General features: G+C 40.5%; 1 protein-coding gene across 5 annotated transcripts in view; it reads left to right on the top strand.

Annotated features, from left to right (window-relative positions):
* Positions 1-14591, top strand: part of ELMO1 (engulfment and cell motility 1) — a 305675-nt gene that overhangs the window by 50705 nt on the left and 240379 nt on the right. For all 5 annotated transcript variants that reach the window (XM_048075572.2, XM_048075567.2, XM_048075571.2 and 2 more), the window contains exons 4-5: positions 7993-8033; positions 9065-9137. In XM_048075572.2, coding sequence (XP_047931529.1) covers positions 7993-8033; positions 9065-9137 — 114 coding nt within the window. The remainder of the gene's footprint in view (positions 1-7992; positions 8034-9064; positions 9138-14591) is intronic.

The following is a 14591-nucleotide window of genomic DNA, read 5'->3' as shown; positions in this document are numbered from 1 at the left end:
CACCAGAATTGTTCAGGTGCTGAAGAAGGAAGAGACTTTGACTTCTGCTTATACAAGAGGCTGTGCTGTGAAGTGTTACTCCCAATCCTTAGTGCTGGCTGCAGACTTCAACTCTCTTAAAATCAAGTGGTTAGTGCCAAGGGCATGAAGGAGCGAGAGGGGCGCTTACTTCCTTCCCATAGACCTGTAAAACTATATGAAATCTTACTCCAAAATTGGGAAATTGATCCGAAAGTGGATGAGCCAAAAGGTGGCTGACGTTTCAAAAATACCCACTTGTCTAACTTAAGCCAGTTAGCTAAAGCTAGGGCTTATTTAAAACCAGCTTCCAGGTTTTAAACAAAGACCAAAAATCATTTAATGAGTTATATTACTGTCAGTATTTCAGCTTCACAAAACAGTAGATGAAACTGATTATAAACCAGATAGTAACCAGCATATAATCATAGTGAAAGTATTTAACATTTTTTATTATCCTTTTAGTTTTATTATCATCAGGGATTATTAATAGAACTGGTAAAGGAATTCATATCCACTAAATTAATGTACCATTTTCTTTGTTGGAATAATGAAAGGTCTCAATTTTATTTCTATTTCTGGATTAAAAAAAAAAGTTCTTCAGCAACAAGAATAATATTAGAAGGAATAATGCAGATTTTTTAATACATTGATTATAATTCAGTGCGCTAAGACATGTATACAGAAACAGTACTTTGTTAACATAATGAATCAATCATTGTTAATTGCAATGGATGGTGAAAAATAATGTTTCTTTGAAATAGTGTCCCTCCTTAAGGTCTTGCAGAAATAGTGTCCCAGTGTTCCTGACCCATGGCACAGACAGTGCTAAAGAAGAGCCTCTTTAGAAACAAGATGAAAATTAATGGCGTTCCACCTGTTTTACTCTGGGTCTGATTTTGTTAGCACCATATTGCTAGCCAGAACCTCATGATCGGAGCCTGAATTTTGGTACCCTCAGCCGATGGCCTTCTTAAGGTGAAGGCTGAACGTAACTGTAAAGTCGTTGCATCTGTGCAGAGGCATATGCATTAAGACACAGGGATGCTTGTAACAATTTTTAATTTTTTTTTATTTTAAAAACAGCAGTTGTCTCATCTCTTAAAATTTAATTCTGCTGTATTTAAAGGAAACATTCTGTATAATCATGAGATTCCTGGAGTTACACACCACTTGAATTAATTACAAGATAACTTCATTCACATTCCGGCCCACTGGAGTATCCAGGAACACTTTATAATTCAGTTTCATAATTCTCCTTCCAGGACTCCAAGATTGTACTACAAAAGAGAGCACTATTAAAAACAAACAAACAAACAAAAAAACACTACAGTAAAAATTTTAGTGTCTTCATGTGGAGACCCTTCTACACTGGTAGGTCAGCAATGTGTCAGTCATGAGCTGTGGGTTTGGGGGGGGGGTTAAATTTGGTTTTCAAAGGTATCCATGCCTAATAAAGTGGTTATATGAAAAGCCACATCTTAAAGCCCTGCTTTGTAACTCTTCAAGTCTTCTGAATTGTATTTTAAATATGTGGTGCAAGTATGTTGTAAATGTACTGTAATCCACTGAACTATGGGTCCTTAGGTGTTTTATTACCTTTCAGTACTCTTTTGACTGAGATTTTTGGTGTCCCTATTTGCAAACTACTTAAGGAAGCAAGGGATACTACAGCTTGTTAGGATGACAGGATGTGGCGTAAGAATTTGTAAAATTCTGTTTTGCTTGTTTTAATAGTGTGTTTCACACCAGAGCACTGCTTCTTTGTTTTACAGTTGGTTTATCTTAAATATATGATCTGCAGGGCAATGCTTAGATCTAGTGAAATACAGATTTAAGTGTTAAGATGTCCTTGGGGGAGGGAAGGGAGAAACAGAGGAAACTGCAGCTGAGGGTGTAGAGGAAGAAGAAACCAATGCCTACTTTTCTCCAGTCTTGTGTGTTCTGCAGAACCCCTACTGCTAAATTTATACCAGTTTTTCTGCTGGCACATTAAAATGGCCACCTTAAGGGGCTGTACGCTAAGCCAGTAAAAGCTCTCCCATCAGCAAGCAGAACCCACTGTGGGTTTTGTGTGTCCCCTCTGGGGTGTGAATGTTTCCTGCCTTGGGTTGTGTTGCTGTGCTGACAAAACCTTGTAGTGCTAACCTGGTCTTGGCTGGCTTTTGTGGTCTTGGCTGCTGCGGTGCCCCCATGCTTCAAGTGTCCACTCCCTCAGTGCTCCCCCAAGTGATGGAAATCCTGTTTCCCATCTTGTACAGCTGCCCAGTGCCTAACAAATGAGTCAAGTCTCATTGATGCTCCACTGTAGTCAATGGAGAATTGATTCCAAAAGTAGTTCAGAGCAGGGAAGGCAGGCTGGACTGGCTGAAGTCCAAAGCTGTCCAGGACCTTCCCCTTGCAGGCCTCGTCTCTTGCACAGTGAGAAATCAGCAATGAAACTGAGTCAAGGAGCCAGGTTTCCTGGCGTTTGGTGTGCTGGCCACTGGACAGTCCTGCTGCTGTTTCTGTAGCCCCTGCCATATGATAGTTAACAGGTGAAGCCTCTATTGATCATGAGAAGAGGTGGTTTTCTGTTTTGTAATAGCCATAAAAATGACTTTTGCACTAAAAGATTTGTTAGCAGAATGGTAGCATTAATAACAGACAGAACGGTACATTTACTGGCTTGAGATTCTGCTTTTTGACAGATGTACAGACCAGCAACAGAACTTTGTTTCACACTGGGTGTTTTCTGCTAACAGATGTGCTGCATCTGCTGTTTTTCTGTGATCTGCTTAACAACAGCAAGGGTTTTTCTCTTTACTTCTCTAATTAAAAGGTTTCAGGCAAGGAAAGTGATATCCCAATCGTTATCCAAAACAAAGCTGTGAATCTCTGCTGGCTACTTGAAAAGGAAATGTATTCAGCCTTGGTCTAAAGGAAACTAGTATCTGCAATTCCCCGATATAGCACCATCAGAGCATATCTGAACTGCGCATACAACACAGGATTCCACCCAGATTTAGGCTTCTGTGCTCTTTACAGTTCACACATGTAAATACTTTGTGTGATTTAGAAGTGCTTTAAGTCCAGGTCAATGTACTGCTGACCTAGGCAGCAATGAGTGGTCTGAGCATTTTTTTTTTTTTGCTTGTTCCACAGTTTCCCGAAATCAAAGCAGTGACCTGGGTTCATCCAGCATGCTCATGTTTAGTGCTACCTGTTGAGCGGTTGCCTCTATGGGAAACTCAAGGCATAGGCATGAAAGGATGAAGCTGATGGGGAAATAGTGGGAAATCTGTTTGTGCTCTCCAAGCTGCCTCAGAAGAGGTACAAAATACTGCACAGGCAGCAGCATCCTGCACAGTGCAGGGGTGGTACCAAAGTAGACCAAGTTGGGGATTGTGCGCTCCTTAGTGTGTAGCCTGGGGAGGTGTCCTGAGGAATATGCAGGTGGCGCAGACGTGGTGACTAGGTAGTGCTGCATGGTAGATGTCATTAGGACAAGACTTGGCCAGCATCTCAGACACTTGTACTAACCAGCCAATGCAGGTAAAGCTTTACTGGGTGTGCAAATTTATGTCAATTCTAGCACTGCCTATGCTTAGTGTTCTCCATGTGCACACAGATCCACAGGTCATGAGGCCGTAATTCCTTGTTATTGTTTCCCACTGGATTTCAGCTATCAATTTAATAACTACACTAGGAAGATACTTTTATACTAACTGATGTGTTCAATGCAGATGTTTGTGATATGTTAGCTGAAAGGGGTTATCTCCTATAGGGACCATAAGATTTACTTTGATCTGTGTTATTTCATGCATTAAAGCTACAGCTTGATCTTCTTAAAGCTTTAAGATCATCTCAGCATGTGTAAAAGCACGCTTCAATTTTCCTGGTGTAGGAGAGGATACAGAGACAAAAAATATCCAAAACAATTAAAAGACACTAGTACAAAATAATCATTTTGATGAAGGGAATACTTTGAGATTGTTTTGGATTATCTGATGGTAGGAAATTCTTTGAAGCATGTTAAGTAATAAGGTGAATTTCTTTTTAAATGTAAATGCAGCAAAAATGTATATTTCCGTAAAAATAGTTGTGTGAAGATTGAAATAATCAAAACAATATTCTTTTTCCTTGACATCAGGCAAATATTTACATCTGGGCCAAAAACCAAACATATCTTTGAATGGCCTGCAGAGTAGATTTACTCTGCAGAAAGCAAAGGTAGATGTTTACCTCATCTTTCATGTTTCAAAAAACCATATATCTATAAAATTGACCCCTAATGAGGAGCCCATCACTCACCTTTCTGCCCCTTGCAGAGCAAATAAGGTTGTTGGTGTGGAGGCCCCAGGGCAGATGTGCAGAGCCTCCCTGGGAGGCTGTGGCAGCCCTTGCCTGCTTTCAGCAGTGCCCTGCTCACAGCTGTGAGTGCCTGTGCTGGTGACAATTTGCTTTGCGGGAAAGGGTGAAGTTTTGTCTGGAGAGTTACTTGCAGGGGGAGCAGAGCCCAAAGGATTATGAGGAGCAGTAGCTTATTAGGATTGCAAATGTAAATTATTTTACATTTGTTAATTTGTAAAGCTCACTCTAGTGCTATTGAATTACTGATTGCAAACTTTGTGTCCCAGAAGACTTCCACTTTTTCATCATTCTGTTGCTGTTAACTGACTTGTGCTTAGTCACTTCAGTACTGTGGCAAGAGTGACACGTGGTGGTTTTACCCAGCTCGGCAGCTGAGCTCCACCACAGCCCCTCTCTCACTCCCCCTCCTCAAAGGGGAAAGGGGACAAAATACCATGAAAAGGGCTCAAGGGTTGAGATAAGGATGGGGAGATAACTCAACAATTATTGTGATGGGCAAAACAGAGTAGGGAGATTAGAGAAATGTATTACCTATTACTAACAAGCTAGAGGAGTTAGAAACAGAGAAATCAAACTAAAAACACCTTCCCCCCATCCACCCTCTTCCACTTCCTCCCCCTAAGCAGCACAGGGGAATGAGGACTGGGGGCTATGGTCAGCCTGTAGCACTTTGTCCCTGCTGCTCCCTCACGGTCACTCTCTGCCCCTGCTCCCCGTGGGGTCCCTCCCATGGGATGCTGTCCTTCCCGAACTGATCCTGCGGGGGCTGCCCACAGGCAGCAGCTCTTCAAGAACTGCTCCCACATGGCTCTGTACCACAGGGTCCATCCCCCAGGAGCAAACTGCTCCAGCACGGGTCCCCCATGGGCGGCAGCTCCCCCCAGACCCCCTGCTCCTGCGTGGGCTCCTCTCCACGGGCTGCAGCTCTGGCCCAGGGCCTGCTCCTGCGGGGGCTCTCCATGGGCTGCAGCCTCCTCCAGGCCACATACTCCTGCTCCACCGGGGGCTCCTCCACGGTCTGCAGGGGAACTGCTGCTGTGTGCCTGGAGCACTTTCTGCCCTCTTGCTGCACTGACCTTGGGGGCTGCAGGGCTGGTGCTCGCTCCTTTCTCATAGCTGATGTTGCACAGCATTTTCCCCCTCCCCCCAGTTTCTTAAATCTGCTCTCACAGAGGTGCAAACAACATCCCTCACTGGCTCAGCTCTGGCCAGCAGTGGGTCCCTTTGGAGCCAGCTGAAACTGGCCCTTATCTAATATGGGGCAGCTGATGGGCTTTTCTCACAGAAGACAGCCCTGCAGCCCCCCTGCTACAAGAACCTTGCTATGTAAACCCAATACAGCACAGGAAGACAAAGCAGTACCCTGAAAGGCTGCCTGTGTTAATAATTTTTATTATTTAAGATCCTTGCTTTCATTTTTTAACAATCCCTTATAGGTTCTTGTTGATTTGTTTGAAATGAAATACTTGGAAGAAAAATGAACAAAAACCAATGTCAAATAATAATACAAAGATGACATAGCATAGGAAAAGGGGGAGGGAAATGGGTGGCATTGAGAAAGGATGTGGAAGCTGATGGGGTAGAGGATTTAGAAGTACTGGTATCCTGATTTCGACAGTAATTGTATTCAACCTGTGGATTATTGCAGGTCTAGGTTGCTACAGTTCCTTTTCATCCTGGTTTCCTGTAGTGGGTGGGGAGGAGAGGCAATTATTATTGTCCTTTGTTGTTTTAAATCTGTTAGCTGATACCAATTTATTTTGTGAAGGGAATGAATATCCCAGGTACAAATTCAGTTGAAATAAGCCTATATGGCAGAGGGGTGCATGTGAGTATCCTGAGGAGCGAAGGGGAGGCAGCAAGCAGAGCTGCACGCTCCATTTGGGGTAGCTCACCTGCAAGCTGGCTCGTGCCCATTGGACACCAACTGGGCCTTATCCAGAGCTGGACAGCCCAGTGCTCCTCCATCAGTGGGATTTCTTTTCTTTTTCTTTTTTTTTTTTTTTTTTAAGTTGTGGGGAGGAAAACCTTCTTTCTCTTGTGTGATCTGCCTCATCTGGTCCCAGCTGCACACACAAAGGCGAGAAGATGCTATGGAGAAGGTGCATGCTGGCTGCTGCAGAGGAGAATAGTTTCGTGCTTCTTGCCTTTTCTCTTGTGTACTGGCATTTGCTTTTCATTTAGGCACATAGCAAGTCAGATGAGGATATAGATCCAGATGAAAGCTTCTTTTCCTTTGCTTTTTCCTATGTCAATTTTTAGTTTGATCATGTTCCCTTGTGTGACTCATCTGTGTGGTCACATGAGAACAGTAATAGCAGTGAAAGAGGAAGGGTGGAAAGTAAGGACCCAAAGGGTATGGCAAGAGGGGACAGGATTCTTTCAGCAGTTGCTTTCATTTATCGTCCATTAAAATGCTCATTTTACATTTTAACCTGTGTATAAAAAGATTTAGTTGACTGGACTGTTGAAATAACACATCCTTACCTGAATCTGATGTGAGCAGGGATTTTTCATCCCTTGTTTTCTGTCTGTGCTGTGATGCAGTTTAGAAAACAAATCCAAAAGGAAAAATAATTCTCCCTCCCCATAATACACCCTGCTACTGAGCTGACTTTTAGCCTTATCAATTTTCCATAAACACTAAAGGGAGTCTGCTGCTTTTGGCAACAGTGTTGGCTTCTGGGTTGTTTATAGGTTGTTGTGCAGTTTTCTTTTTTTAAGAATTCAATGAACTGTGATTGTTGAAAGTAAAGAGGAGGCTCCTTGGGTCATTTGGGGAGTTCTCACAAAGCAACAGATGTATGTGATAGATTGTGTGGTCACCAAGTCTTGGAAGACCCTGTAGTCATCCAAAAGTGAAATTTGGTCTGTTTCTTTTTTTTTTTGGCCATCTAACTTCATTTATACTTTGGGTTAAAAACATGCATTTTTCTTTCACCCAGCAATTTCCTAAAAGCGCTTGTGTGTGCACCCTATGTTTAGAGCAACATTCAGGGTATTGCACCATCACCAGACTAGACTGCTCCTTCTGCTTTGGGACCCAAAGCAACAGGGCTGTTTTCAGTCAGTCCAAATGTTTGTGCCTGCAGATGCAGAGAATAAAGCAGAACTGATACATCTGGGATTGTAACACCTTCCAGTTTGTTTTATCAGAGGGGATAAAAGCCTGTATATGCATACTTAGAGAGGGTTACTGTCATCACATGTATGGTATCTGAAAAGGACAAAAAAAAAAAAAAGGTTTAAAAATGTTGAATGTCATCTTGCTTCAGATGTCATTGCTGATATCTGAATTTTCTGTTTCTGCTGGGTAGTGAGATGCAGTACACACAAAAGACACTGATTTCTCAGTGGAGAAGCTGAGTTGATGCTGTATAGGTTAACGATGACAAAAAGGACTGATAATATCATGGAGAATATGTATAGAATAGCTGTCTTTATAGATTATCAGCCCAGAACACCAGAAAACTTTTGGGTCCTTCCAAGCTTAATATTGAAAAGAAAAATAAATACTATTAATTTGTTTTCTTATGTGGAATCTGTGGTTTTGGGATTATTTTCAGACCTCAGGCTGTTCTAATTCAGTGATTTTTATTTTTTTCTTCTCTCCTTAACTAGAAAAAACCACTGTCCTCAATAATAAAAGAAGTCTGCGATGGGTAAGTTCTGTCATACACAACATACTAGATACTAAACCTTTTTGATTTAAGCCAACCAGGAGGTTATGAGTATTCTGAAGAAAGTTTAGATATCCTTTATGACAAGTCATTAGATTTTTCAACCTTGCAGTTGTTTTATCTTTAGATTTTTGGATTTGCAATGTATCATGGATTAACTACTTGCAAAATAAGGTTTCAAACAAAGCTCCTCCATCATATGTGAGTGGTTCAATTAGCCAGTTTGTTGCCATTCTGCACAGAGATGCATTTTTATCCCTCTCACTTTACACTTGTGGTCCCTGTAGAGGACCACAGTTAAGGAAGTGCTGCACTGGTTGTGGCTTGGATTTATAAACACTACCTACTGGATGCTGTAGGCTGGTCCAGTTGATGTGAATGCTCACATGAAACTAAAACGTGGCACTCAAGTCCTGCAGCATGAATTAATAACTGGCTAAGGGAAATGTCTTGCTTTAGATTTGGTATGCAAATATTTGAAAAAATGCTGTTTCCAGCAAGTGCTGCCATAGAGGAAAAGCTAGTTTACATTTGTCAAATTGATGCTGAATTAGCGAGGTGATATTTTGAGTAATGTAATATATCAATTTACTACCATATGCATTGGGCATTAGCATAAAATCGTGGTACTGTATATGTTTTTAGTAGTGTAGTGATCTTGCTAACTGCAAGCGAAGAATTATACTTCCTATTTTTTTATGGATCTGGAATGAATTATCAAATCATTATCAACTTATTTTTGGAGCACTGAAGTGTCAGTGCAGTGACAATGTAGAGCTTTGCTTCAGTTATGTAAAGGGAAAATACTAACTTGTGTATTTGGACTGAGGTTTTCCCCATGTAAGCATGCTTTTTTTTTTTTTTTTAAATTTTGGAGCACATAATTGAAGACTGAGTAAGTATGAGAAATACATGGGAGAGACAGGCACTTGTTTCATCATGGTAAAGTTGTGTAAATGTTTTTTATTTTTAAGGTTTAATTTTGTGATTTACCTTGTTTTCATCTTTCTAAGGTGGTCTCTTGCAAATCATGATCAATTTGCACTGCAACATGCTGATAGTTCTAACTTCTACATCACAGAGAAGGTAGGTAAATCAACACAACTCTTGCACAGCCTATCAAAACAATTGCCACTTTTTTTTTAAACTAATATATATAAAAAATATGAAGCTTTTTCTATAATATGCTGTCAGTGAGAGTGTAGGTACTGGGAGATCTAGTTAATGCTTTTGCACTATTTTCTTTTGTTCAGAAAGGCGAAATAAGTTTGAACGTGCCGAGGCTCTCATGTCTATCAAGTTTAATCAAGCTTCAGCACTGAGGCCATCAGGTTTCATATTTGTACATGTTTAGTATTCTGCTGAAAAGTTGTGTGCAGGAAATTGAAATTTGTAAAGCATGAAGGGCTCTTTGAAGTCTGAGGAGAGTTTCAGTGCATATTGTTTCTCTCTTTGGCTGATCAGGTAGAAATAAGCTTTGACTGTAATATTTGCTACTCCTTCCTGCCTCCCGTCCTGTCTCTATCCTGCTCCGTAAGTTATGTTGCTGCCTCTTTTTGGTCTGCAGATAGCATGGCAGTGGTTGATTCATAAAATGATGCAATGATTTCAGCACAGAGTAATGAAATGGCTGTAGCTGTAATAAAAATGGAATGCCTAGTCTGAATAAATTGGACACGTTCATCTGAATTAGACCAAGTAGTACATTCATTCCTAGCATTACTGATAGAAAAGCTGAAATCAGCAAAAAAAAAATAAAAAGTTTGGAAAGTTGCACAGGATAGTGCTGCAGACGTACAGTTTCTAATCAATGGAAATAGAACGTGATTCAAAACCTGCTGAAGTCGGCATGAAGGTTCCCTAACCTCAGGTTTTAAACTAAATAGACCTGAGCTTAGCTGCATAGAGGCAGATAGCCCTTGCTACTGTCTTGTTATCAGTTCAGTTTTGGCTTACTCTTAAGCTGAAGGGTGTTTTGTTTCTGTTTTGCATTTCACAGTTGTTTAGGAGCTGCTAAACACGGCTGAGACATGACTAACTTTTCTCTTGCTGTAATTCTTATCCACACCCAAGAAATAAAAGGAACTTAGATACAGTTAAACATTTAGAAAGGCTAAATTTAGCAAAACATCTAGAACAGTTGTGCATAAGATAGTGCAGCACTTTTTTTTTTTATTTTATTTAACAGACCAGTTTCAGTTTTTCATTTAACTGTTTGTAACCCCAGCCAAACTTCTTAGTATGTCATAGTTTGTTTTGGGATCTTCCCTTTTCTCTCTCTCTTTTTTTTTTAAATCTTTTTTCTCCTCAAATTTCAATTGTCATGGCCTTTGAAGTGTCTGTCAAAGAAAACTGTTAAAGTAATTACTGGCTACTGTTATTGCTCCACCCAAATTAAACAGTGGGACTGCTTTGCTAATTGCCCTGATTTGTGACACAGCATTTTTCAATATGCTAGACCCAACTGAACTTGCCTGTTGGCATTTAAACTCTGATTGTACAGTGAATATTTCCAAGAAGAAGGGTTGAGCAAATATACTCGTTTGTTGAAGGAATTTGTCCCAATGCAATCAGAAAAGCCTTTCAGGCTTTGCCTCTACCTTTGGTGGGTAGAATCCTGTTTTGAAGAACATAGATGTTTTCTGTTCTGCATGAAAGGAAGTGTGATGGCTTTTGGCTGCCTTTAGAGTGCAACAAGGGTGGAAAAGGATGGTCTTCTAGAATATTTTGGATTGTACTGCAGAGAGGACTTTGAGTTTGTTTATTCTCTACTGAAAACATGCAGTGTCTGACTCTGAGTCACATAAATATGAGAAGAGTTCTAAATGCCACCAGTATTACTCAGATGTCTGTGACTTTTATTAGATATTGTTCAATGTTTATCACTGCTTGTTGGATGGAGGCTATAAAGAGAGGCTTATACAGGCCGTCACCCCTTCTGCATATTTTCCTTCAATTGTGTGTGATAAGATATTGTTGCTTCAGAAACATGAAAAACACCAGGGATGTGGACAAACACGTGCACTTCAATGAAGCTACAGCACTAAAGACTAGGTGGTTAAAGCACACGTTGTTTTAAACTGCCTCTTGCTATGAGATGAGCAGAGCTCCTTTGCTCCAGTAACAACTTCTAATAAGTATTTTTTTTTTCCACTGCTCTCGAAGTATAATTGTATGTCTGTACGTATGCAGGAAAACTGTATTTATAGGTAATGTTTCTGCAGAGCCTGGGTGACTCCTGAATTGAGGCCTTGCAGGTAGGGATGACTTCAAAATATCACTACTTTTAAAATTAACAGAAAGAAAAGCAATTAGTGAAATTTTGTACAAGGTAACAAGAAACTTTGAAGTGAAAATGCTACAAATGTGGGACTGGCAACACATGGCTTACATTTATGTTTTTGTTTTGGGTGGCAAACAGAGCATCTGTGTTTTGGTTGTCATACACAGAACTCTTTATCTTTTGTAGCTGACCTATAGTTCCTGATTATGCCATATATAAATAAAAACAACACCCATACAGTTCTTTCTTTCTTTTTTATTTATGGTTGTATTTGGAAAAAAATGCCTCTACAGGAATAAAAATAACTCCCTCAGACTGTATAAAGGTAGTCTTCTAACAAATATTGAGCCAGGCTGTATTCCTCCTGGAGATGGGGCTTGTCACAGGAGATGCAGTCTGGACTGCTGCCTCCTGGGTTCTGGTTTGGCTACATCTGTGCCCCTGAAAGGGCAGTGGAAAATTTTAATGATTTATTTTGACAGTTGTTTTTAAAAAACAGTAGAAATGAAAGAAGTTATGTGAACAAGAAAATCAAGCAGGCCTAGTGCCTAAGCTCAAGTCTAGCTGGTGTTTTAATCATAATGTCTTTGACTGGTATTGCATTATGATGTGTATTATTATATATATTTCTTAAGTCCTTTGTTATCAGGGAGAGGAGTTTCCTGATAGCTCAAACATCTAAAAGCCTGCCTCCTGAATCAGGATCTCATTGTGCTAGGTGCTGTATAGTAGAGAACAAAAAAAGTCACCTTTGCATCATTCTGACCAAGTTGTAGTTGAATAGATGCTAGTGTACATCAGGTGTAATAACTCAGGAACACTATAGACTCGACAAGCTCAGTTATAGGATAGAAAATGCTATATGAGGAGTAGAAAATGGCTGTATAATTGTGTATGCTAAAAGTGTTCTTGGTCTGAAAACCACAGCTTGGATTTGGTCCATTGTGTTCTTTGGTGGCAAAACTAGGAATCTGGGGAAAGGCAGCTGAGTGGCTCTATGCAGTGCATTTAAGGGTATGCCTCATTGTCACATCTTAAGGAGAACATGGTAGTGTCAGAGAAAATACATAAAAAGGCAAGTGAAATGGTTGATGGGATTGAGCAGCTGCCTGACAATGCAAAGTTTCCTCAGTTTGGTGAGAAAAAAGGCCAGGAGGGGTCAGGATCAACATTTACCAAGTCAGGAAAGTAGTGGACAAGCTGAATGTGGAGCTGCCATTATGAAGTCTGCAAGATGAGAAGTAGGGAGTGCTTGACGAAAGCAGTTAGGGTGTCAGTTTAAAACAGATGAAGGTTCATGCAGCAGCCAATGAACATCTTGAACTTGCTGTCACAAAAGGTTGTAAAAGCAGGCATGGACGAAGTATAGATGTAGCCTCTAACATCTGTAGTGCAACAAATGTGGTTGCTGTGGAAGCATCAAGAGAGTGAAAGCAGTCAGATCATGATCCCGAGTGGCATTTGCTATTCTTACAGCTGGAGGTAGAATATGGGGTTTGATATTACAATAGGCTGACTTGGTAGCAATTTTTTTTTAGGTTCATTTTTAGTCACCAAAAGCTTTAATAAGGTTGAGAGTTAAAAGATGTGGATGTAATTATCAACATTGTATGTCTTGGCATGACAGGCCTGTACTGTTTTAGAAGAAATACTGAGGCAGTTAATCCTCTAATGATATTCATTTTCCGAGAAGCTGCTGGAAACAGGGAATATCTTACATTTCTTTACTTCAGAAATAAAGGATAGCATGTTCCTTGAAAAAACACAAAGCGCTAGCTTTGCATACTGTTTAACTACCTCTATACAAAGACTGCAGAAGCTTGTAAATAAACCAAGTTGCACCCATGTTAGGGTTACAGGATATACCTGATCCTTTACAACTCTACAACCTGAAAACAGTGCGATTCTGCACATAACCTTCTAGCACATGGGCTACCAACACTTTCCTTACCTGAGATCTACAGCCATGCATCAGCATAGTCAGTCATTCAATCTGAAAATTACCTCTTCCTCCCCCCACTTCATTTACAAAAAGGAGGAAAAAATCCAGACCTTTCTTCTGACAGATCCGTGATTTGAACTAACTCACTTTCTAGCAATACAGTCACTGGGGTACTAGAGAAGGGAATGAAAAAAGCTGAACTACCATTTTCTCCAGCAACCTATGCTTACCCCAGCTTGAATACTGTTGAAACCACACCCTTAAAAAAAAAAAAAAAAGTCCCCACTTTGCATGATTTACTTATCTAAAGATGGAGTGATCTACAAAGACAACATGATTAGGTACCGTTTGTTCTGTAAAGCAGCAGAGCTATTACACTGTAGGCAGACATCCTTCTTATGGATTGCAAAAAAAAAGTTGCAAGATATTTTTAACCTGCATCGGTTCCCCAATTCAAGTAACCATAGAGTTGTACCAATAAGACGGAAGCAGGAGCCAGATAACAAGCAGCACCATTATCCTCTGATAACTTGGAATATAAGAGCAGCACCCTGCAAAGTAAACATCAGGAAATGATAGACTTAGCTGGGCACATACTATTGTTGGTGAGATCATGTGGGGAAATGAGAAAAGGGAAGTGGAATGGACGTTTAAAACAACAACAACAACAAAACAACGAATAAAAAGGATGTGTGGGTTTTTGCTAAGTTTAAATCAGTTTTCTGATGCAGTTCACCCGATGCATTTACCCCTAGCAAAGAGGGGTCAGGGCAGGAGCTGTAGCACCTTAAGCAGATGCTGTTACTGAGATAAAAATCTGAAGACCTAAGCCAAGGTGGTGGTTTGCAGTCGGTTTTGCCAAATAAAATCACAGTTTGCTATGATAAAGTAGAGTCTTGCTTTTCAGTCTCTTGGTTTTTCCTGCCTCCATTTTTGTGTGGCATAAACAGTTGTTTAACTACTTGATGAGTCCATGTGTGAACAAACCCAGCTGAAAATTTATCGTTCTGGGGTTTTGACTGGTTCTCTCCAATCCTTCCCTGGACATGATTCAAGGGTCTTGCACCATCCCTTACAGCAGATCATGCAGACTTTTTGTTAAGCAGATATAATGAATTAAAAGGGAACGAGATGATTCTCCTCTCCTCCACCACTCTGAAAAGTTGTCCAAAAAGTACTATAGCCAGCATTTTGGAAGTTGAAGGATTTCATGGGGAAGGAGAGAAGTCAGAACCGTCCCCATTCAGTGTTGTGCTGTGATGTTTGTTCACCGCACCTTGTAAAACCATCCATCCCTCTACATAGGTGGTTGTTC

This window comes from Anser cygnoides, chromosome 2, assembly GCF_040182565.1.
Source record: "Anser cygnoides isolate HZ-2024a breed goose chromosome 2, Taihu_goose_T2T_genome, whole genome shotgun sequence".
In the NCBI taxonomy this organism is placed as follows: Eukaryota; Metazoa; Chordata; class Aves; order Anseriformes; family Anatidae; genus Anser; species Anser cygnoides.
This window is presented reverse-complemented; position numbering and strand designations above follow the sequence as displayed.